The sequence below is a fragment of the Dromiciops gliroides genome, chromosome 5 (assembly GCF_019393635.1).
Source record: "Dromiciops gliroides isolate mDroGli1 chromosome 5, mDroGli1.pri, whole genome shotgun sequence".
NCBI lineage: Eukaryota > Metazoa > Chordata > Mammalia > Microbiotheria > Microbiotheriidae > Dromiciops > Dromiciops gliroides.
Genome location: NC_057865.1, coordinates 21790760 through 21816945, shown reverse-complemented (window position 1 = coordinate 21816945; position 26186 = coordinate 21790760). Strand labels below are relative to the sequence as shown.

Here is a 26186-nt window from a genome sequence, read left to right as displayed (position 1 = left end):
CCTAACAAAAAAGCTAAGATATTAAAAATGGCTTTATAAAACTTATATGTCCCCATATTTGGGGTTAAGATTCTTGTGCTGAGCAGAAGGGTGTTTCAAAGAGCTAAAAGTGAGGGCACTGTTTCTTCAGGCCTCTCTATATCTCTGGCCCTCTCCAAGTCATCAGCCATTTGCCTGGACACCATTTTTGTCTCCCATAGAAAGTATAAAGTTTGGGCATATTAACCATTAATTATCTAAATATTTAAAACAGACACATTTTATTTCCATAACAAAGTAAGTCTCTCCCTCCCCTCAAAGAAATACCTTAGACCACTGTAGTAGTTTGTGATAAAAGTAGATTGCACTGATCCCAATTCTTCCCAGTAAAGTTTTATCAATCTCACTGTTTTGGGGATCTTTGATGACTGAAAAGCAAACAGTTATAATGTAACAGAATGTACAATAGCAACTTTAACCTGCAGCAATTCTTTTAAAATGGTAAATTAAAATAATATTTTGAAACTAAAATTTTAATGCTTTGTAGTAATTAATACATGTTCTCGAATAACTTTAAGAGGCTGAGACTTCAAATTTTACTCCAGTTATTGGGGAATTAAATTGGGAAGGAACTATGAGATTTGCTTCCAGTGACAAGAACGTAAGAACTTGGGGTGCTCTTTCCAATTCACCAGCACCACTTACTACTTCAAATGATAAGAAAAAAATAAAGCTTATGAGACAATGGAGGTTAGAACTAGATTTGAATGTAATTATTCATGTAATTTGCATGTAATTTAGTTGATAAGATCATTTGTAATTAATACATGTCATTTAAATCAGCAAAATATGCAGGCAAGAGTAGATTGGTCAAATCTTCTTCCTTTTTATTTTATGCAATAAAAAGAGCACTGCCCGCTCTGCTCTGGTCATGCGCAAGCTTAAAGCCAACCTCTGGATCACCTAGTTCTCAAGAGACCACAATAGTAACTTTTACCTGCATCAGCAAATTCACAAAAGGGAATTCCTTGTCTTTCTTCTTTGTAATCTTTTGTTAAGGCTTCAGCAACGTAAGCTGAAAATCTCTGAAGATCTGCAAATTTTTCACAACCTAATTTTACATTAATGTACAAATTTGCCAAACTGGTCCAGTCACCTTTTTCTTTACAATGCTGTTAAAGATGGTAGGGAAAAAATGATTACATATATCAAATTGAAGAAAACTTTTAATACGCATTACAAACTCTATGCTACGTTAAGGTGCATCTCTCTTTTCTGAATATAATTAATCCTCATGAATTCAGGAGTAAAGTAAGAATTCACAGTAATTTAATTATCCATTTGAATGTTCAACTTTTACTGAACTCAGTGATGCTGTCCCCGACCCTGATGGCAAAACAGGATGGGTTTCACAGAACTAGGTTTTCAGAATAGTTAAGTATGTAAACTGTTGAAATGTTACTAGTTTCAAATAATTATATTTTCCCATAATTTGGACTTTATGAATTTAAGAAAGTGGTTTCTGCCCCTTTTTTCAAATATATGATTGTACTGATGATACACCTTTGAAAAGTTGGTTGCAAAACACATTTCTGCAAACAATTATATTTTTCAACTAATTTCTATTATATAACTAGAGTTTACATTACTACAGGAAAAAAATGTCACCTGAAGACATAAAAATGACTTTTAAGGATGAAGTAAATACAGTTGGGGCTTTAAGAGAAGCTTACAATTAATGATATACTCTTTTTTTTTTTTTTTGTGGGGCAATGGGGGTTAAGTGACTTGCCCAGGGTCACACAGCTAGTAAGTGTTAAGTGTCTGAGGCTGGATTTGAACTCAGGTTCTCCTGACTCCAGGGCTGGTGCTTTCTGCACTGTGCCACCTAGCTGCCCCATATGACATACTCTTATCTAAAAACACCTACTGTATTTATTCACGTAACCCCGTTTTCCTTTTCCAGCTCATTTTACAAATGAGGAAGCTGAGGCAATGGCAAACCATTGCAGTATCTTTGCCAAGAAAACCTCAAAACCCCTACTTTAATATTGTTCAGTTGATCATCCACTTAAAATGTTTATAATATTTTTCCATGGAACAACTATGCTATGTAACGTTTCATTTACTGTTCCATTTTCCTAGAATCAATTAATAACATTAGGTATAGGACCGTGATCAAAACTACCATGTAAGTAACACCAACTCAGCTCTCTGTGCACTACTACTAAATCAATGGCGTCATCAGAATGAAAAAAATATAAATCCTGCAGCTTAATACTATCCACCAGCTATTCGCCTTAACAGAATAAATTTTCAAGTTAAAACAAAGTTTATTTTATCAAGTTTAAAAAAACCCTATATAATACAGAAGTAAGTGTTAAAAGTATATGCTTTAAATCAGTTCTTCAGTCTTGGTTTGCTAAATATTTGACTATTTTCCCCTCTGATCTCCAAAAATTTTAAGTTACAGATATAATTTAAAAATATTTTCTTAGGATTTTCATTGTATAAGTAGAAAATAAGTAATGTCTAAAAACAAACAAAAACCCTAAATCTATAAGTCACTTACCTCTATTTCAGTTATCGCTGAATTTACATCAGAGAGCCAATTCTTTTTAAACTGCCTCACCCGTAACCTTGAACGATGGAAAAAGGTAACAAAAGTTACTAAATACCCTGGTCAGAGGCTGAATATTTTTTAAAAGTTCACGTTTCACCTTAAATAGACAAATTTCAGGATACTACAAATTTCCAACCTTTAAAAAACAACCAATTATTAAATCAGCAATTTCCAGACCCAATTGTTTTGAGAAATATTTTTCACAGTTATTAGGAAATTTCAAAATAAAATTCATCATAAAATACACAATAGCACTCATTAATATAGAATGGTCCAGAAAAATGTTGCAGAGGAAAAAATAAGAGGTTGTTAATCACTCAAGGTTTTCTGATGTACAACTGAATTCTCCCTTAACAATTAGCAAGGTTTTCAGTTATTGTGGGGGGCAGCTGTTAAGGACAATAGCAAATGACAAAGTTTTGGGAAATCTGTCTGACAAAGGGGTTCAAGATGCAGAACAAGATGTGGATTTTTGGACGTGGCCAATGGGGGAATTTGTTTTGCTTGACTGGGAATGTTACATGGGTTTCGTTTTCCTGTTTTTCTTTTCTCAACGGGGGAAAGGCAGGAGGGAGAGAGAAAAAATGTTTGTTAACTGCAAATATTTTAAAAAGGAAGCTCTGGATAAGTATGAGGCTCTCTTCTGTCCATCACTATCTGTCTCTAGGATTTGGTACCACCTCAATGGGATCTCGATTTGTGTATTCCAGGGAAAAACTCTTTTTACATCTGGCTGGCAACACTGCTTTGGGTCTAAGGGTGTATGGGGCAGTCACTCTTCTAGGCATAAAATGTGACACTGGCTCAAATGAGGTCGACTGTGTGAATGGCCTGGTGGTGACAATATTTGCATCACTAAGAACATCCCCTGACATAACTGGGCTATGTTCTAAAAGTTCATTTTTTTTTTTTTAAGTGAGGCAATTGGGGCCAAGTGACTTGCCCAGGGTCACACAGCTAGTAAGTGTTAAGTGTCTGAGGCCAGATTTGAACTCAGGTACTCCTGACTCCAGGGCTGGTGCTCTATCCACTGCACCACCTGGCTGTCTCGTAAAAGTTTGTTTTTTGAGTCAGTTGTTGAAAACTCAGAAAGAATTCTCCCTTAGAAATACAAATGTTGTTTCTAACAGGTTTTATTTTTCTTTCTTTCTTTAGTTATATGATAGAAATAAGTGGGAAAATATGATTAAGTTTGCAGAAATGTGTTTTGCAACCAATTTTCCAAGGGTATATCATCAATCTTGTATATTTGAAATGATGGGTGGAAATCAAGTTCAAGTAATGGGAAAATGTAATTTGAAAACAGTAAAATTTCAACTCCTCCTTCTCCATCACTCCATTACTCTATCATCATCGAGTTCAGTAGAAGTTGAACATTTAAATGAGTAACTAAATTATTGCTCATTCTTACTTCACACCTGAATTCATGAGGATTTATTATATTCAGAAGAGAGGTGTACCTTAATTTAGCACAGAGTTGTAATGCCTGAGGTTTTACTCAATTTGACATATGTAATCATTTTTTTCTATCATTTTTAACAGCACTGTAATTAGAGAAGGATGAAGATTTATGGAGTTTCTGGAGGTGATGTCTTTCCGGATTCATGTGGATTTAAAAGTGTAACCAAATAGACTAAAAGTTCTAAGCTGTGACGTGATAGGAAACAGAAGAAAAATGGGAGGGTGAGCATGTGTAAAATCCTACTGAGGATGAAGGAAGGTGGTGGAGGAAGAGCCTTGAGGATCAGAGAACTGCCTGAGCTGGCCACTAGCGAGGACAATGAACCCAGGACATGCACACTGAAGTCCGGAATGTCTTTACGGTAGGCAGACAAACTGGAGGCAGTATGTGAATGATATTTCTTAACTTACATATTTGCCATGGCCCAGGCCCCAAGTATGAGGTCAACTTGGATGAGAGAATAAATGACTTGTGACCAACTAACATATTTTGTGGGTGTCTGAACTTCAGAAATAAAGCCTGAAATAAAGACATTTTTGGTATTTTATTATGAACAACTTTCTCACCTGGATTTCATTTCTAGAACAGCATTGATTTCTTGTTTGGAAGCCTGTACTTGGTATAAGAGCTTAATAAGATAGTTAAAATGTTCAGAGTCAAGAATCATTCCAGCTTCTACAAGCTGTAAAGTAAGAAAAGAAAAAAAAATTTACAATATTTTCTACTACAAATATTTAGACAAAACAAAGTGTTCAGCCATTCCCTTCCTTCAGCTGTTAATTATTACAATCTAAGGGGATTTAAAAAATTGCCAAAAAGAAAGAAGATTTTGGGAAACTCTAAACTCCCCTTTCAACTTCTTATCTGAGAGACATCAAAAAGTCTTCCCTTAATGTTTTTTTTTTTTGGTTGATTTTTTTTTTCCAGTGAGGCAATTGGGGTTAAGTGACTTGCCCAGGGTCACACAGCTAGTAAGTGTTAAGTGTCTGAGGCCGGATTTGAACTCAGGTACTCCTGACTCCAGGGCCAGTGCTCTATCCACCGCGCCACTTAGCCTCCCCTTCCCTTAATGTTAACATTCCAAGAATCAGGTTTTAGCTAGGTGAGGTAAATATTAACAGAAAATAGGCTTCAACCAAATGTTGCAGGAAGATTGCTTTAAGTCCCAAATAATAAGATTCAGTAAAGGAAAATTTAAAAATCTTCCACAAAAAAATGAAAAAAGAAAAAAAAAAAGAATGAGGAAGGAACCTACAGGGATCAGAAAAGAATTAGCCAAAAAGTTATGGTATTTAATCAGAGAAGTGCTATTTGCAGGCAGGGGAAGTGGTTGCTGGTTTTAAAAATCTGCTTAGAAAATGTCCTAAGAGGGCAAGGCCATTTTGAAAACAATGTGATAATGACAAGTATTCTATGGGACTACGTATACACCCTACATGGTATAAGGGTATCTGTCTATCTATCCACACACCCTAGTATACACAGTATATTAAGTGGATGCATTCTATTACAAAAAGATAAACATTTTATATTGGGGAGTAAAGCCTCTCCTCCATTGCTCCAGGTTTTGCAGAAGTGGCCCCTCTTCTACCAAAGCCAACCTCCGCACCTCCCACTAGTGCTCTCAATCCCACCCACTCTCGGGCTTCTAGAAATTCAGCCCATATATATATGGTGAATTCATATGGAACACTAAAGTTTTTTTGCAAAGCACTTTGCACATAGTAGCTCATCTGAGCCTCCTAGTACACCTCTGGAAAGGCAGCCTAGTGCAGGGCTCAGCGGAGGGCCAGCCTTAAAGTTCACCTTCTGTCTCTACTGCACATTAACTGCCCAAATTTCGTATAAGTTGTCCCATCTCTCAGTGCCCCAGGCAACACTTTAAGATGATGGGTTTTAGACAAGTTGCTGTTTTGCATTACAGGAAGGAATTTCTCTATTATGGAGCTCTACACAGGGATTAAAAACCACAGGTACAAGTCAAAAATAAAAGACAAAAAGCAGATTTATGAAATAGATCCTAGAGTTAGTATCTTCACTTCTACAGGTGAGGAAACTGAAGCTCAGGAAGGATAATGACTTGCCCAAGGACACATAAATATAAGGTAGGATTTGAACCCATGTCTTCCTGAATCTAAGGCTCTCTCTATCCTTTGCTGCCTCTTTCTAATCTTCAATATTGCATTTTCCAGAGGCTTCTTCCCTGCTCCTTCCTGATATGCTCAGGCCTCTCCCATTTTTTAAAAAACAAACAAAAACCTTGATTTAACTCTTCTAATATCCATTCAAACCACCTCATTCTCTTCTCCCTATTACAAACTCCTGGCCACACACAGAGTTGTCTTCATGGTGTCACCTCCCATTCATTTTTTTTTTCTTTTTTGCAGGGCAATGAGGGTTAAATGACTTACCCAGGGTCACACAGCTAGTTAAGTGTCAAGTATCTGGGGCCAGATTTGAACTCAGGTACTCCTGAATCCAGGGCCAATGCTTTATCCACTGCACCACCTAGCTGCCCCCCCCATTCATTTTTAAAACCCTGTGTATCTTGCCTCCAAACCCAACACCTGATTGAAATTTCTCCAAGACTGCCAATCCTCTCAGATTGCTGGATGGAAGCCTTCTCTCTGGCCTCATCTTACTTGATATTTCTGTAGCATCTGACACCATTGGCCAACCTCTCCACCTCCATACTTTTTCCTCTTGGCTTCTGTAACATCCATGGTCTCTTCCTAGATGTGCCAATACTCCATTTTAATCTTTTTTGGGGGGCTGTCTAATTTTCCATCTCATGGCCTCTCAAAGTCAGGTCCTGAGTTCCTTTATCTTCTTTCTCTATTCCCTTCTTGGTGAACTCATCAGCTTTTAGGTTCACAGACTCAGAGCTGGAAAGGACTTCAGTGGTCAAGTAGTCCAACTCATTCTTGATCAAGAATTTTCTGTACAAAATACCCACCATGTGGCCATTCAGCTTATCTGAAGACTCCCAGTGATGGGAAGCTGATGACAGCCATAGGCAGAATATGCCTTTTTGGGAGGTTCCAGTTGTTAGGTTTTTCCTGAAATCCAACATAATCTGGTGTCTTTCTAACTTCTGGTTAGAATGTCAGGTCTAACTCTTGGTTCTATGGCCTCTGGAGCCAAACAGAATGAGTCTCATGCCTCTTCCACAGTACAGTCCTGTCTCATCTGGGTCTTTTCTTCTCTATGTTAAACATCTGATTCCTTCAACTGATCCTCATGTGGTATGGATGCTTTCAGCCTAACCAACGTCCTTCTTAAACTGTGCTGAATAGATCTGAACATAATGTTCTGTCACATTGCAGGGAAGTAGAGCACAACTCCGGATGCAATGCTTCTTTTAATGCAGACTTCCATTCCGGGTCCTCCCTTCCTTCTCCATGTTTCACTCTAGAGCTACTCACTGTGCTCTCTGGAATGCCTACTCTTTAGGCAAAACCCCCTTATGCTCATCTTAATCTCCACCCCACCCCTTTCTGGCCTCCTCTTATCTTCTGGTATTCACCAAGACCTGGCTCCCGCCAGACATACAGCCTCACTGGTCCCCACATGAAGCATTTTCGCTTCTGCCACTACCCCAGAATGCTCCTTGTTCCCCACTGCCATCTGCGGACTCTTCCCTCCACCCCTTTCAACTCTCCTTCTTTGGCGTTCATTCTTTTTATCTTGATCACATAATCAAGATCCTTATAGCTGGTATCTACTAACCCTTCGGGACACTCACTGAAAAAACTGAGGACGTTCCCCAACGTACCCCAAAAGTTTTCCCTTCTCCCTCCCTCATCTCACATCACTCAGATGTCTTCTCCCACTCTCTCTTCCTACAGCCCTGGTAAGGACAAGGGCCACACCCTCATAGAAGATAAGGCAAGCCCTTTTACATGGATTCTAGCATCTATTTTGTCCTATCTGCTCCAGGAGATTGCCTCCTATCATCCCCATTCTTCTAATAATCTTTGAGATACTGTATCAAATACTTTGCTGCAGTCTAGAGTTTGATCTGCTGATGTTTAATAACCCCCTTAAAAAAAGAAATAACATTAACCTAGCAGGATCTCTTCTTTATTAAGATGTGCTGGGGGCAGCTAGATGGTGCAGTGGTTAAAGCACCAGCCCTGGATTCAGGAGGACCTGAGTTCAAATCTGGCCTCAGACACTTGACACTTACTAGCTGTGTGACCCTGGGCAAGTAACTTAACCCCAATTGCCTACAAAAAAAAAATAAGATGTGCTACCTTTTTGTAATCACCACTTCTTTTTCTAGCTCTAACCTTTTCCTTAATGATCACGTCTAGGATTTTCCCAGGAATTAAAGTCAAGCTCACTGACTTTGATTTCCACTCAGTTCTTTTCCTTTTTTTAAAAATCAGCATTATTTCCTTCTCTACTTCTGTGGCAATTCTCCTATTTTCCATCATCTTTTCTTCCTCACAATCTTTCAAAAATCATTGATGGGCCCTGGGTCCAAGCAAAAGCCAGCTGTGGGTTTCCCTTCAAAAGAGGAAATAGTTCATCTAGTTGGGGTGACCTAAATTCAACAAAGGCAACTAGATGCTCTCTTACAATTTTCTTACACACCTTGAATCTCAACTCCCTATAAGCTATCTATCCATCTACATACATGTACACACTATGTCTATAAACACCACCACCCAAACACAACTCTTATTTCTAGTCTTTATCATTCCTTCAACTCTAAGCCTGAATACCAATTGCCCATAGACTGCATTTCTCTGGACCCTAAGCCCTCTCTATCTTCTATTTTCCCTCTGATCCCACCATATTTTTGTTGATGGACACACTGTCCAGGTATTCAGAGCCACAGCTCTGAAAATTCTTATGTTTTTTCCTGCTGTTCCCAGCAGCTCTTCTGCTCAGATCACTGTCACATCCTTTCAATTTTATCCCAGAGAATGTTCTGTATCTTGTCCCTTCTCTCCCCACAGTCTTTCCTTTGTAGCACCAATATCCTTTGCCTTTTACCTGGTCTACTGAAGATGCCTTCTGTTAAGGGTTAAAATTCTAGCTAAACTGTCTAAAATATCTAATGAGTGGTCGCCAATAAATTATAAGCTTTAGCAAGAGTTAGACTTTTAAGCATTTAAGGAGAATAAGAATTTGGTAAAGAGAGAGAGAAAGGCCTAGATTCCTATCTATTAAAGGGAGAGCACATTTCTAGCTCCACTCTCCACCAGAGTCCAAAGGAAAGAGCCCCAGAGTCAGCGCCAGTCTCTTCCTTCCTCCTCCCACTAGTCCGCGTCACTTCCTCCCGCCAAAGAAAAGACTCCTGGTCTTGCCCTCAAAGACCTTCGCTTCATGGGCAGAACTCTTCTACAGTAAATATCCAGCAGGTGGCGTCATTCCAATCGTTACAGTCGCCCCTGTTGTTCCTCAAGAAACAAAATGTTTCCTTGACGGAACACTCCATATTGGTTTTCCTGCCAGCTGACTCAGCCATCCAGCCCTTCTCTACACAAATGTCCAATGAACAAACCTAAAATGTAGCCCTGACTATGTCACTCTCCTATTCAAGTTTTCAGCGGCTGGCCTACTGCTTCCAGGGCAGAATACAAACTCTTCAACCTACCAATGAAAGTCCTCCACGACCTGGTCCTCAACTACCTTTCCAGACTCATTCCCTATTGCTTGCTTATAGGTGCCCTATATTCCAGCCAATCTGACCGTGACATTCTAGCCTCTTGTTCCTGCTGCTTGGAACAGGGCATGCGGGGGCCTGGAACCCTCTTTCTCACCGGCTTCTCTCAGAATGCCTCAGGTTTCACGCCCTATAGAAAGTCCTTCCCTGATCCTCCTAGTTGTTAGGACTCTGCTCAGTCCCGTTCACTGGCCTAGAATTAGGCAGCTAGGTGGCGGCAGTGGATAGAGCACTGGTTTAAATCTGTCCTCACACACTTACTAGTTCCATAATTCTGAGCAAGGCATGTAACATGTTTGCCTCAGATGCCTCAACTACAAAATGGGGATAATAACGGTACCTACCTCAAAGGCTCTTATGAGGATCAAATGAGATAGTATTTGGAAAGTGCTTAGCCCACAGTAGGTGCTTAATAAATGCACCTTTTCCTCCTTTCTCACCCCAACCTGTCTTGGATTTACTTATCCATATACATGTTGTATCTTCCCAGGAGGAGGTAAGCTTGATAAAGACAGGGACTACTTCATGTTTTTCTTTTTATCACCAGTATCAGTAGTTGCTTAATCAATGTTTTAAATCAAAAAAAAAAGAAAAAAGTATAAGAGGACAATCCTACCTTGCAAAATATATCAATTAGAGTTGGTACAGCATTCCTTAAGTTCATAGATGCCACATGCTCAAATACTTTTATTAATACTTTTAGAGCAGGCTGGATAAAACAAAAAAAAGATGCACACTCATTTTCACAATTTCTTCTCTTTCAGGATACTTTTGCTTTCTCAAATTAATTCAGGCTGAAAATGCACTTGTTCTCTAGGAGGTATTTAATAAACATAAACATCAAGCCACTAAATTATACAAACAAATGCATAATGAAACAACATTCACTTAGTGAAAAAAACTTTCAAAAGTATTTCTAGGTTACTTACCAACATTTTGACCATTATGCTGATGTTCACTACCTGAAACACTTCTTTCAATAAACAGTGTTTGAGTAAAGAAATCAGAAGGTCATTTAGCACTTGTGATTCAAAATGTACCCCAGGAGGAAACTTTCGGTAGTACTCCATAAACAGGGTTACTGAAAATATAAGATTTTAGATGATGATTTTAAAATATTGTCATTTGGAAATTAAACACAATTCCACAAGCTTAATTAAAAAAAAAGGATTGGAGGTTCTATAGTTGGGAAAGACCTTAGTATAATAAGAGACCTTGTATAATAAGGAAACTGAGGCCCCCCCCCCAAACTGACTTGGCCCACAAATATATAATAAGTCTATATTCTTTGTATTACTCTAGAGATGCTCCCTCCAAGAATGGAGGGAGACAAATCCCAAATAATTTTGATTACCAAGTAATAATAATAATAATGACAGAATACATTACAGTATTTACAGGGCAAAGCGTTTTAATATATCATTTAATTTGAATCTTCCCACCACTGTTGGTACATATTATAAGTATAATTTCCAGACAAGGAAACCAAGGCTCAGAGTAGTTAAATGGCAGAGCTAGCAAGTATTACAGAAAGAATAAAAATTCAGGGATTCTTGATTCTCAGGCACAACCCTCTACAATCTGGGTCATAAAAAATGAACGATTACGAAAAGCATAAAGGCCTGGAAGTATTAACAAATATAGCACAACCCCAAACTTTTTTGTGTGGGGGGCAATGAGGGTTAACTGACTTGCCCAGGGTCACACAGCTAGTAAGTCTAAGTGTCTGAGGCCAGATTTGAACTAAGGTCCTCCTGAATCCAGGGCCGATGCCTTTTTCACTGCACCACCTAGCTGCCCCCACTTTTTAAAAGCAATCTTAGAGAAGAGAGGAAGGCCAGAGCTGGGAGAAGCATGGACAAATGACAGATGGGCTGCTCCTGCTTAGATCTCATTTGGTTTGCACTGGGAAGGAGAGACTCCAAAGCTTTAGTCAGGGCCTGAAGAGAAGCAGTAAGACTAGAGGACAGTGTGCCGGCAGGGCAGTCAAAGATGACCTGAGTCCAGGTCCTGCTTCTGACACACATGTCATGCCATTTAATCTCTAAAGGCTGCAGGTAACTCTTTTTTTTTAAATTAATAAAGTATTTTATTTTTTTCCCTGTTACATGTAAAGATAGTTCCCAACTCCTGTCCATACAAGCTTTCTAATTTCAGATCCCTCTTCCTCCCTCCCCCCTCCCCTAGACAGCAGGCAATCTGATATAGGTTATTTATATATATACACATACACATACATAATAACATTAAACATATTTCTGCATTAGTTATGTTGTAAGAGAAAAATCAGAGCAATGATGAAAAACCTCAAAATAGAAAAACATCAGCACCAAAAACAAAAGAAATAGTATGGTTCATTCAACAGTTCTTTTTTTTTTTTTCCCCTGGATTTGGAGATCCTCTTCTATCATGAGTTCCCTGGAACTCTTCTGTACCATTGCATTGGTGAGAAGAATCTAGTCCATCACAGTAGATCAACACTCAATGTTGATGATACTGTGTACAATGTTCATTTGGTTCTGCTCATCTCACTCATCATCAGCCCACGCAAGACCCTCCAGGTTTCACTGAACTCCTCCTGTTCATCATTTCTTACAGCACAATAGTATTCCATTGTATTCATATACCACAACTTGTCCAGCCATTCCCCAATTGATGGGCACCCCCTCAACTTCCAATTCCTCGCCACCACATAAAGAGCAGCTATAAATATTTTTGTACATGTGGGTCCCTTTCCCCTTTCCATGATCTCTTTGGGAAAAAGACCCAAAAGTGGTATTGCTGGGGCAAAGGGTATGCACAGCTTTATCGCCCTTTGGGCATAATTCCAAATTGCTCTCCAGAATGGTTGGATCAGTTCACAGCTCCACCAACAATGCATTAGTGTTCCAATTTTTCCACAGCTTCACCAACATTTATTATTTTCCTTTTTTGTCATTTTAGCCAATCTGATAGGTGTCAGGTGGTACCTCAGAGTTGTTTTAATCTGCATCTCTCTAATCATTAGAGATTTAGAGCATTTTTTCATATGGGAATAGATAGCTTTGGTTTCTTCATCAGAAAACTGCCCCTTCATATCCTTTGACCATTTCTCAATTGGGGAATGACTTGGATTCTTATAAATTTGATTTAGTTCCCTATATATTTTAGAAATGAGGCCTTTATCAGAAGTACTGGCCATAAAAATTATTTCCCAGCTTTCTGCCTCCCTTCTAATTTTGGATACATTGCTTCTGTTTGTACAAAAATTTTTTAATTTAATGTAATCAAAATCATCCATTTTGCATTTTATAATATTCTCTATCTCTTGTTTGGTCATAAACTGTTTTCCTTTCCAAAGATCTGATAGGTATAATATTCCTTTCTCTCCTAATTTACCTATAGTATCACCTCTTACGTCTAAATCATGTATCCATTTTGACCTTATTTTAGTATAAGGTGTAAGATGTTGGTCTATGCCTAATTTCTGTCTTACTATCTTCCAGTTTTCCCAGCAGCTTTTGTCAAATACTGAGTTCCTATCCCAGAAGCTGGAGTCTTTGGGTTTATCAAACACTATATTACTAGTGTCATTTACTACTGCATTTCCTGTGCCTAGCCTATTCCATTGATCCTCCACTCTCTTTCTTAGCCAGTACCAAATAGTTTTGATGACTGCTGCTTTATAGTAAAGCTCCAGGTTTGGTACTGCTAACCCACCTTCCTGTGAATTTTTTTCATTATTTCCCTGGATATTCTTGATTTTTTGTTTTTCCAGATGAATTTTGTTATTATTTTTTCTAGTTCTATAAAATAATTTTTAGGTAGTCTGATTGGTATGGCACTGAATAAGTAAATTAATTTAGGTAGTATTGTCATTTTTACTATATTATCTCTGTATCCATGAACAATTGATATCTTTCCAATTATTTAGATCTGATTTGATTTGTGTGAAGAGTGTTTGGTAGTTGTGTTCATAGAGTTCCTGGGTTTGTCTTGGCAAGTAGACTCCCAAGTATTTTATATTATCTACCGTTACTTTAAATGGAATTTCTTTTTCTATCTCTTGCTGCTGGACTTTGTTGGTCATGTATAGAAATGCTGATGATTTATGTGGATTTATTTTATATCCTGCTACTTTGCTAAAATTGTTAATTGTTTCAAGTAATTTTTGAGTTGATTCTCTAGGATTCTTTAAGTATACCATCATATCATCTGCAAAGAGCGATAGTTTTGTTTCCTCCTTGCTTATTCTAATTCCTTTAATTCCTTTTACTTCTCTGATTGCTAAAGCTAACATTCCTAGTACAATATTAGATAATAGGGGTGATAATGGACATCCCTGTTTCACCCCTGATCTCATTGGGAAGGCTTCTAATTTATCACCATTGCATATAATTCTTGCTGATGGTTTTAGGTAGATACTATTTATTATTTTAAGGAAAGCTCCACCTATTCCTAAACTCTCTAGTGTTTTTTATTAGGAATGGGTGCTGTATTTTGTCAAAAGCTTTCTCTGCTCCTATTGAGATAATCATATGATTTTGGTTAGTTTTCTTATTGATATGGTTGATTATGTTAATAGTTTTCCTAATGTTGAACCAGCCCTGCATTCCTGGTATAAATCCCACCTGGTCATAGTGTATTATCCTGGGGATCACTTGCTGTAATCTCCTTGCTAATATCTTATTTAAGATTTTAGCATCAATATTCATTAGGGAAATTGGTCTATAATTTTCTTTCTCTGTTTTTGCTTTGCCTGGTTTTGGTATCACTACCATATTTGTGTCATAAAACGAATTTGGTAGAACTCCACCTATTTTTCCAAATAATTTGTATAATATTGGAATTAATTGTTCTTTAAATGTTTGGTAAAATTCACCCGTAAACCCATCTGGCCCTGGGGATTTTTTTCTTAGGGAGTTCATTAATGGCTTGTTCAATTTCTTTTTCTAATATGGGTTTATTTAAGGATTTTATTTCCTCTTCAGTTAACCTGGGCAGTTTGTATTTTTGTAACTATTCATCCATTTCATTTAGATTGTCAAATTTATTGGCATACAGTTGGGCAAAGTAATTCCTAATTACTGATTTAATTTCTACTTCATTGGTGGTAACATCACCCTTTTCATTTTTGATACTGGTAATTTGGTTTTCTTTTTTTAAATCAAATTAACCAATATTTTATCTATTTTATTGTTTTTTTCATAAAACCAGCTCTTAGTTTTATTGATTAATTCTATAGTTTTTTTGCTTTCAATATTATTAATTTCTCTTTTAATTTTCAGGATCTCTAGTTTAGTATCTAATTGGGGATTTCTAATTTGTTCTTTTTCTAGCTTTTTAATTAATTCATTAATCTCCTCTCTTTTTTATTCATGTAAGCATTTAGAGCTATAAATAATAATTTTCTCCTAAGCACTGCTTTGGCTGCATCCCATAGATTTTGGTATGTTGTCTCATTATTGTCATTCTCTTGGATATAGTCATTGATTGTTTCTATGATTTGTTGTTTGGCCCATTAATTCTTTAGAATGATAGTATTTAGTTTCCAATTGATTTTCATTCTACTTTTCCCTGGCTCTTTCTTACATGTAATTTTTATTGCATCATGATCTGAGAAGGATGCATTTACTATTTCTGCCTTTCTACATTTGACTATGATGTTTCTGTGCCCTAATACATGGTCAATTTTTGAAAATGTGCTATGTACTGCTGAGAAAAAGGTATATTCCTTTCTATCCCCATTCAATTTTCTTCAGACATCTATCATGTCTAACTTTTCTAGTAATCTATTCACCTCTTTCTTATTTATTTTTTGGCTAGATTTATCTAATTCTGAGAGGGGGAGATTCAGATCCCCCACTAGTATAGTATTACTGTTCTCCTTTAAGAACTTGGATGCTATACCACTTGGTGCATACATATTTAATATTGATATTACTTCATTATCTATAGTACCTTTTAGCAAGATGTAATTTCCTTATCTCTTTTAATGAAATCTATTTTTGCCTCTGCTTTGTCTGAGATAAGGATTGCTACCCCTGCTTTTTTTACTTTAGCTGAAGCATAATATATTCTGCTCCAGCCTTTTACCTTTACTCTGTGTGTATCTCTCTGCTTCAAATGTGTTTCTTATAAACAGCATATTGTAGGATTCTGGTTTTTAATCCAGTCTGCAATTCGCTTCCGTTTTATAGCAGAGTTCATCCCATTCACATTCACAGTTATTATTACTGACTGTCTATTCCCCTCCATTCTATTTACCCCCTTTGTACTTTTCCCCCCTTCTTTCACCCTATTCCTTCTCACCGATGTTTTACTTCTTACCCTTGCCTCCCCCAATCTGCCCTCCCTTTTTATCACCCCCTCTCTTTTCTTTACCCTTTTCTCCTTTGCTTTTGTCCTCCCTTCCCCTTCCCCTTTTGCTTCCCTAAAGAATGGGCTAAGTTTCTTTATCCCAATGAACGTATATGTTATTCCCTCTTTGAATCAAATCTAATGAGAGTAGGGTTGAAACAATGTTCACCCCTCCTTTCTTTCCCTCTATTGTAATATTTTTTTTTCACCTCTTCATATGATATAATTCATCCCATTCCACCTCCCCTTTCCTCTCCTCCCCATAGATTCCCTTTTTAACCCCTTAATTTTTTTATCATCACATCAAAGACAATTTATATTTATACCCTCTGTGTAAAGTCCTTCTCTCTGCCCAAATACATTTACAATTCTTAAGAGTTATGAGTATTATCTTCCCATGTAGGGATATAAACAGTTTAACCTAATTGAGTAACCTTTTTTTTTCCCCCTCTGTTTACCTTTTTAAACGTCTCTTGAGTCTTGTATGTTAAGATTGAATTTTCTATTCAGTTCTGGTCTTTTCAGCAGGAAAGATTGAAAGTCCCCAATGTCATTAAATGTCCATCTTTTCTCCTGAAAGAGAATGCACATTTTTGCTGGGTAATAGATTCTTGGCTGCAATCCAAGCTCCTTTGCCTCCCAGAATATCATATTCTGGGCCTTGAGGTCCTTTAATATTGAAGCTGCCAGGTCCTGAGCAATCCTGACTGTGGCTCCATGATATTTAAATTGCTTCTTTCTGGCTGCTTGGAGTATTTTCTCCTTCACCTGATAATTCTGGAATTTGGCTACAATATTCCTTGGAGTTTTCCTTTTGGGGTCTCTTTCAGGAGGTGATCGGTGGATTCTTTCAATGATGATTTTATCCTCTGATTCTATGATATCGAGGCAGTTCTCCTTAATAATTTCCTGGAGTATGGTATCTAGATTCTTTTTCTGGTCATGGCTTTCAGGCAGTCCAATGATTCTCAAATTCTCTCTCCTCGATCTGTTTTCCAGATCAGTTGTCTTTCCAATGAGGTATTTCACATTTTCTTCTATTTTTTCATTCTTTTGATTCTGCTTGACTGATTTCTGGTGTCTCATGGATTCCTTATCTTCCAACTGTCCAATTTTAATTTTTAAGGCATTGTTTTCTTCAGTGAGATTATGCACCTTTTTTTTTTTCCATTTGGCCAAATGAATTTTTTTTTTAAAGTGAGGCAATTGGGGTTAAGTGACTTGCCCAGGGTCACACAGCTAGTAAGTGTTAAGAGTCGGAGGCCAGATTTGAACTCAGGTACTCCTGACTCCAGGGCTGGTGCTTTATCCACTGCGCCACCTAGCCGCCCCCAAATGAATTTTTTAAGGCATTGTTTTCTTCAGTGAAATTATGCACTAAGTCTAAATATTGAAAGAGTATATACTAAGACAGAAGACTACATCTTAATACACATGGAAAATAATTTCAATAAGGGTTGAAACAAAATTTAAAAATGTTTTTTGGTCAACTATTCTCTCTAAATGTCTCCAAGCCTTTCAGCTAAACAAAATTTCACCCAATTATTCCACAAATCTCCAGCGCCACAATACCCTACCTGGGATCTGTGACTGATCTCTTCCATTCGTCACTCCAGCTCCACAAAGCTGTCAAAATGAGGATCCTTAAGCACAGTCCTGACTAGGTCACTCCCCTGCTCACATCTGAGTGACTCCCTATTATCACCTTCAGGACCACATAAAATGGTTCGCTTTGGCACTGAAAACCCTTCCCAACCTAGTTCCAATCTCACTTCTGCGTCTCATTATGCTTATCAATGGATGTTAATGAAATTTCTAGTTAAACGCTATTCCCCTTCCTGAATTCTACAGTTCAGTCAGACTCCCCCTGCCGCTCATCACACACACTCCACTGTTCCCTTTTGTTCACTGAATTCCTCCTGCTTGGAATGTACTCCCACCACCGGTACCTTAGAAGCCCTCGTTTCATTAAAAAAGTCTGTCTGGCTGGCACCTCCTGCGTCAGGCCTTCACTAAGCCTCCAAGCTGTTGGTGCAGACCCCTACCCTGCCCCCCAACTGCCTTATTGTGTCTATACTTATACGTGTATATGTTGTCTCCTCTGGTAAAACGTAAGCTCCTTGAGGGCAGGGACTATTTCATTTTTTGCCTTTGTACCCCCATCACCCAGCACAGTGCCTGGTACACAGTAGGCACTTACTGAATGCAAACATCTTGCAATGTCACTAGTGAAGAGACAGAATGTAAACTACTTGAGAGCAGGGGCAGCATTTGTATTACCAGTGTTTGGCACATAGTAGATGCTTAATGGGTATTTTCATTCATTCATCAATCATCTGAAAAGGAGAAAATATCACAGAAAATACTGCTGCAAGAAAGACAATGTGAGAAGATATCAGTAACCACTGACTCAAAGCCTACTGTCTCCTTACTATAAAATCCTTTTGAGAATGCTCTATGTATATACCAAGAAAACTTTTGCCTACCTACACCCTTCTATTTTCATTGATTGTAGATCATTTTATGATGTTTTTATAGCTTATCTTTGCACATAGAATGTAAAAACCCCCTCTCAAACCCACATACATACGAGGCAGCCACCAAGGACATGGCTGGATCTTCTTTGGAGAATCATAGGAGACCACAGACAAGAACTCTACTGAAGGTATGGGCTGTTGTGGAAGGGATAGCTACATCAGTGAGATCATACAGTCAAGAGTTTTGAAACATAAAAAAGGAAGGCAAATGCTCAAAGAAATAGATTCAAAGACGGAGAAAAATCTTCCTTGATAATTAATGTGGAAAAAACTAGGAGATGTTTTCAATCATGTTATTTCTTTATACTTTTTTTAAAAAAGTATTTTATTATTTTCCAGTTATATATAAGGATAGTTTAAAACGTTTGTTTTCACAGGATTTTTAGTTCCAAATTTTTTCCTCCTACCTTCCCTTCCCTCCCTCCTCCCCAAGACAGAAAGCAGTCTGATATAGGTTGTATATGTACAATCGCATTAAACATATTTCTACATTAGCATGTTATTCCTTTAATGACTCAGGTAAAGGAAACAATTCCTGGGTAATGAATGGTTCATCACCCTCCTATGTCAAGGTAGGCCTTCATCCAAATTTTTGGTAAATATTAGGCTTTATAAAATATGAGGATTAGAAAAATAAACATCATTCATCTATATAATTAGCCATCAGAATATTTGAACCTCACCGCCTTGCTACTTACTTTAAAATTTAATTTATAGAGTACATAGTAGCAGAGGTTCAAAATGACTGCCAAAGAAACGGTGCTTTATAAAACAAAGAATGTTACTTCCTTTGGGAGGTCCACTTTTTTCCTTCCTTATAGTCTTCTTCTTTTTTTTTTTTTAGTGAGGCAATTGGGGTTAAGTGACTTGCCTAGGGTCACACAGCTAGTAAGTGTTAGAGGTCGGATTTGAACTCAGGTACTCCTGACTCCAGGGCCGGTGCTCTATCCACTGCGCCACCTAGCTGCCCCTTTCCTTATAGTAGCTTATTTTTACACAAGAACATTAACACCAAGAGTCTCCACATATTCTTCTCTGGTTGGTTTGAAAAATACAAGTCTCTGCTTGTCTGAAGTGACTACCATTCATTGCTTTACTCTCTGCCTTGTACTTTGAATAGCATGCTATGGACACCAAATGACTCAATTAATTGGTTCTCAAATAAACAGTGATAAATTTTGATATTTATTGTTTACATTGCCAAAAATTCTCCCGGCATCTCCCCTCCCTGAGGGCTATTCCGTATAAGAAATAATTTCCTTAAAGACAAAAAGAGAAGAGGAAAAAAACCCAGCAAAACTGATCAATACATTTAGAAAACTCTGACAATACATGCAATGTTCCTCACTCATTGTGGAGCCTGCACCTCTGCAAAGATGGGGGGTGGAAGGCATCTTTTCCTAATTCTCTGAGGCCATGCTCATTCTTTAATTTTCCAACATTCCCTTTTGTTTTATGGGTTTTCTTTCCATTTACATTATTGTAGTCTCTATGTATGTTGTTTTCTTGGCTCCGATTTCCTTCTGTATCATTTCATGTGGACCTTTCCAAGTTTCTCATCATATCTGTTATTTCTTACAGTACGGTAACACTCCTTCACATTCACATATTCTAATTCACTTAGTCATTCCTCCATTGATGGGTGTCTATTTTGTATCCAGTTCTTTACTACCACAAAAAGGGATGCTATGAACATTTTGGTGTCTATAGGGGTTTTCTTGTCAGTTTACCTTCCTGAGGAATATGCCCAGTAGTGGAATCTGTGTCAAAGGATATGGCATTTGAGTTAATTTAGTCATATGATTCAAAATTACTTTCCACAATTGCTACACACATTCACAGTTCCAACAAAAATGCACTGAGTGTGCTGATCTTCCCACACTGCCAAAGAAGACTATTCATATATTTTGTCAACTTTGCCAATTTGCGGATGTTAGATGGAATCAGGGTTGTTTTGATGTGTGCTTCTCATTAGTGATTTGGTTACCAACGGTCGGCAGTTCTTGAAAACTCTTTGTTCAGCTCCTTTGGTCACGCAGTGTCTTTTTTTCTATCCAGTTATTTTGAGTGGTCAAATTAAGTAAGTTTCATTTATCTTTAATGGGAGAATTTCCTTAGAATATTAGCATATATAAAAATATCACAGAAAAGAGAACATGCTATCGACTTCTTGTAAACATTACCAAATTTACTAGGTATGTATTAAGAAGAATGTGTGATTATTTAATATCAGAGATGGCTACTTGCTCCTCCGTTCAGAACAACTGATGGAGGGCAGAAGGCAAGCTTCTGGCATCCACTTTCCTCTTATGTTTGTGCTAATATGATAATGCCTACATGTGAAAAATTTGTACAAAACATTAAAATCCTTTACCAGAGAATAACACAAGTATATCCAATGGAAGTGTCTTCTTTTTGATACTTGGTGGGTTTTTTTGTACATAATTAGCTATTCAACTTTGTGGCTATGTACTTGTGGCCAGTGATGTCAGGAGGCAGTAATAAAGAATGACTTGATTTGTATTACTTGGTGGTGTTCAGACAGCTTAAGAATATATTAAACTGTTTTGTATTAATTAAGACTCCTTGATACAAATGGTATTGGTCATTAATTCTATATAGTATGTAGGAGAAAGCATGATTTCTTAATATTAGAACAGTGGCATGTGAACCACAAATTCCAGGGAGTTTTAAAGTGCCCAGTCACAAATTGCTACTCTTGTTTCTAACTGCCAATAAGCCAGGCATTTAAGATTTCCGAATACTGGTGTTGTTAAGTTCTGGGGTCTCCCGACCTCACACAATAGGACTTAAATTCTTCATGAACGCTGTACTTTCAACTCTCCCCAAGTGCTGTTGGCGTTTCTCCAGCCTCTGGCTTCTCTGGGCTGTGCCCAGTGTTTTGGTGGAGGGATGGGGACTGTGGGGATAGTCATCTCTTGGGGGACATTTAAATTCCCTTGTATTCTTACTGTTCAAAGACCACAATATTTGACCAAATGGTAAATTTCAGAAAAGAATACTACTGAAAAGTAACAAAGATGCCTTTTTTTCCAATTTCTCACCCAGTAATTCCTGATTGCCATTTGAGAAATAAAAATCCATGTGAAAATTGGGGGAATAACTTTTGAACTACAAGTCCTAACACCAGGGAACTCTGCACTCTGTATATCGTACATGGCTTTGAGAAGTCTATTTTGTCTCACCTGTGCTCCATCGTCATAAAATAAGAACCCCATTTGCCAAATTCTCCAGGACAAAAGAGATAAGAGTGAATTTTCATAAGATATTGGGAGACGTAATGTAATTTGTGCATGTTTATATAAAAGAATCAACATGTAACTCTAGTAGCATCGGACATAAATATTTTATATGTAAACAAATAGAATTATTTAGCAAAATCTCTTTCCATAATTTGAGTGGGTATGGAAAATTTCTAAATAATGAAAAAAAAGGTGCTTAATAATGACTTATGATATTAGGTGATTGCAGATAAATTTTAAAAATAAAATATCAAATTTAATACTGCCTTGGATGAGTAGAATCTTTTCTAGTAATTCATGTCATTTTTATGCTTGGGACATAATATTTATTATCTAACACATGCAACTGAACTTTACATTTGAAATAAACATTACTGAATTACATTTCAGCAGTTTGTCTCATACCTGCACGTTGAAGCAAACACACCTCACCGATATTTATGTATTTCTTAAGTATTTCCATGCAAACCTGCAGAAACCATGAAAAATTGTTATGACTCATTCCTGAATAGACTATAAAATAAAATGTACATAAATGGTACTTCTATGTTCTTGGCTCCCCCATATTTTGCCTAAGTTTAAATTATATGGGATGAAAAAGATGGTCTTAATTCATACTGACATAGGGAAGAAAAAAGCCAATTTTAAAGACACATCAGGAATCATTAAAAAGTATATAGTTATGAATCAAAAAACCACAACTCTACTGATGACTTCAGAATATCAGGACATCATTTATGTATTGTAATTAAGTAATTTAGGTATGTGCCTAAAACACTGAAATATTTAAATTTATAGAAAGTGAAAACTGAGTTTATGTTAAAAGCTTTTAGGTAACAAGGCCAAAAGAGAGTTAAGGTTAGGGTTAAACTGAACTTTCCTAAGAACTAATGCCATATAATGGTGTTTCTGACTTTTCCAAAGGGAGACTGCTTGCTTGTGAAATCTTCTATTGAAATGAAAACTACAATTCTCTTTAGCTTTTAATTCCTGAAACCAATGTGCCTTTTCTCAGTTTCAATTTACAACCAGCATTATTATAGATTGTATTGCCTGGCAGCATTTCTCGATATTCATTATAAATTTAACTGAATACCCTGAGTAGATTAGAACCACATTACACCACTGGTGGCCACAGGCAAATACTTTACAGGCTTTTGGTGTTTTACAGCAAGCCAATGTATTTTCATGAGAAAAGTGTTAGTCTCTTAACAGTTTTATAAATTGGGGATATGTCAACAAGACTAAGGCCAACTCACAGAATGAGAGCTGGAGGGGATCTCAAAAGGCTTTTTAGTGGAACACACACTTGAACAAGAATCCTTCCTACAACTTGTCCACTGCTATCACCATCTCAGTCTGTCAAGAAAACTCATTCTCTCCCCCCCACCCCCGCAACTCCCCCTACTTTCTAACATCTCTATTTCTATAGAAATTCTTCCGGTCATCCAGTTCCATAATCCTGCAATTATCCTTATCCCCTATTTCCAGCCAGCTACCAAGTCTTAGTGTGACAGATGTTATGGAGCTAAATTCAATGTTTTCCTTTCCTTCCTCTGTTCATTTCCTGTATTGGGGGGTGGGTTTGCATAGTTCGCCCCTCCTCCACACGCCTAGAAAGCACTCACTTCCACCTCTTCTTGTCCTTCATTTTCTTCCAAATTTAGTTCAGCTTTCACCCCTAAATGAAGCCTTTCTTGATCTCAGCTCCTAGTTCTTCCTCCTTGAAATGACCTTGTACTGACCTCATGTATTCTTAGATGTTTATGTCTCCCCAGGTAGAACATAAGCTCCTTGAGGACAGGAGCTATTTCGTCTTTGTATCTGAGGACCCAGCACAGTGCTTAGCACAAAGGAGATGCTCAATAAATGTCTGATGATGCATTTACAAGTGATCAGAGGATCTGACTTTTCTTTAAACATCTTCAAAGAGGATTAATCCACTACCTCCTGAGAAGGCAGCCTGCATTTGCCTAGCTCTAATCGTTAGATTTTTTTTCCTAATTGTTTATTTGCTTTTTTGCAACTCCCACTTACTGCTGTCAGTTCTGGGGCCAAGCAAAATAAGCCCTAAAAAAGCATTTATTAGGTGCCTCCTATGTGTCAGGGCCTGTGGTAGACCTGGGTAGAAAAAGACCCCCCCCAAAAGCAAGTAATTTTTGCTCCTCAAAATCTTCTATTATAGGGAAGAGACAACCTGTTTCCATAACAAATACAAATAAATACAATCAAAGAATACCAACTACGTGCCAGGCCCTGGGAGTGCAAATAGTGAGGCAGTCCCTACAATTAAGCAAAGCCAACCAACACAGTGACCCATCTGGATACAGGGGGTGCCACTTGCTACAGGCCTAATTCACCATTCAGCAAATCCCCAAGGTAAAGAGAAGATGGAAGCATGTTTTATCATCGCTGCATTTTAACCAAGTTCACTGCCTGCTACTTCTTTTTTTTCATTAATAAAGTATTTTATTTTTTTCCCGTTACATGTAAAGATAGTTCTCAACTTTTGTTTATACAGGCTTTCCAATTTCAGATTTTTCTCCCTCTCTCCCCTCCCCCCCTAGACAGCAGGTAATCTGATATAGGTTATTTATATATATATATATATGTATATATGTATATATATGTATATATATATGTACACACACATAATAACATTAATCCTATTTCTGCATTAGTCATGTTATAAGAGAAAAATCAGAGCAATGATGAAAAACCTCAAACTAGAAAAAACAACAGCACCAAAAACAAAAGAAATAGTATGATTCATTCAGCATCTATACTCCATAGTTTTTCTTTTTTTTTTTTTCTTGGATTTGGAGATCCTCTTCTATCATGAGTTCCCTGGAACTCTTCTGTACCATGGCATTGATGAGAAGAATATAGTCCATCACAGTAGATCAACACTCAATGTCGATGATACTGTGTACAATGTTCTTCTGGTTTTGCTCATCTCACTCATCATCAGCCCATGCAAGACCCTCCAGGTTTCTCTGAACTCCTCCTGCTCATCGTTTCGTACTGCCTGCTACTTCTATAATCACAGTCACTGTGTACATTATCCTCCTGGCTTTGCTTTATTCATATGAACCTTTCCAACTGAAGGACTCATATTAGTAACTGCTTACAGTTAGACCTTCAAGTTCATATACCATGATTCATTCAGCCATGCCCCAGATAAACCTCTTTATTTTTAGCTTTTTCCTACCACAAAAGTACATTTGATATCGTAATATAAGGGATCATCATGCTGTTTTTGAACTCCTTGAGGCATATCAACCAAGTGACTTTTCTTAAATAATTCCAAATTGTTATAAGGTCCCACCTCACACCTATGCTTGGCTAACATGACAAAAAAAGGGAAAATGATAAATGTTGGAGAAGATGTGGGAAAAATGGAATACTAGTGCACTATTGGTGGAGTTGTAAACTGATCCAAACATTCTGGAAAGCAATTTATAGCCCAAAGGGGTATAAAACCACATACCCTTTGACCCAGCAATAGCACTACTAGATTTATATCTCAAAGAGATCATAAAAAAGGGAAAAGGACCTGCATGTACAAAAATATTTAGCTGCTCTTTTTGTGGTGGCAAAGAATTGGACATTGAGGGAATGTCCATCAACTGGGGAATGGCTGAACAAGTTGTGGTATATGAATGTAATGGAATACTATTGTGTTATAAGAAATGATGAGCAGGTAGATTTCAGAAAAACTTGGAAAGACTTAAGTGGACTCATGCTGAGTAAGGTGAGCAGAACCACGAAAATACTATATCCAGAACCGACAACACTGTGTGATGATCAACTGTGATAGACTTAGCTCTTCTCAGCAATACAATGAACCAAGACAATGCCAAAAGATTCATGATGGAAAATGCTCTCCACATCCAAAAAAAAAGAATTACAGAGTCTGAATCCAGATCGAAGCATACTATTTTCACTTTTTTTGTTTCTTCTTTCCTGTGGTATTCCCCCTTTTATTCTCATTCTTCTCTTACAACATGACTAATGTTAATATATATATAATACATTACATTCATGTTAAACATATCAGATTTTGCTTGTGGGCAGGGGAGAGGAAGAGAGGGAGAGAGAAATTTGGAACTCAAAATCTTACAAAAATGAGTATCGAGGGGCAGCTAGGTGGTACAGTGGATAGAGCACTGGCCCTGGATTCAGGGGGACCTGAGTTCAAATCCGGCCTCAGACACTTGACACTTACTAGCTGTGTGACCCTGGGCAAGTCACTCAACCCCAATTGCCTCAAAAAAAAAAAAAAAAAGAAGAATGTCGAGAACTA

The 26186-nt window shown here is 37.5% G+C and overlaps 1 protein-coding gene across 1 annotated transcript in view; it reads right to left on the bottom strand.

Moving 5' to 3' along the window:
• The window catches only part of TOPAZ1 (testis and ovary specific TOPAZ 1), a gene marked incomplete at its 5' end in the record, with an annotated part of 59671 nt that overhangs the window by 18889 nt on the left and 14596 nt on the right, over positions 1-26186 (bottom strand). Inside the window, 7 exons of the mRNA XM_043969019.1 lie at positions 307-407; positions 977-1151; positions 2552-2618; positions 4631-4746; positions 10358-10450; positions 10671-10822; positions 22286-22349. Of these exons, the coding sequence (XP_043824954.1) occupies positions 307-407; positions 977-1151; positions 2552-2618; positions 4631-4746; positions 10358-10450; positions 10671-10822; positions 22286-22349 (768 nt within the window). The remainder of the gene's footprint in view (positions 1-306; positions 408-976; positions 1152-2551; positions 2619-4630; positions 4747-10357; positions 10451-10670; positions 10823-22285; positions 22350-26186) is intronic.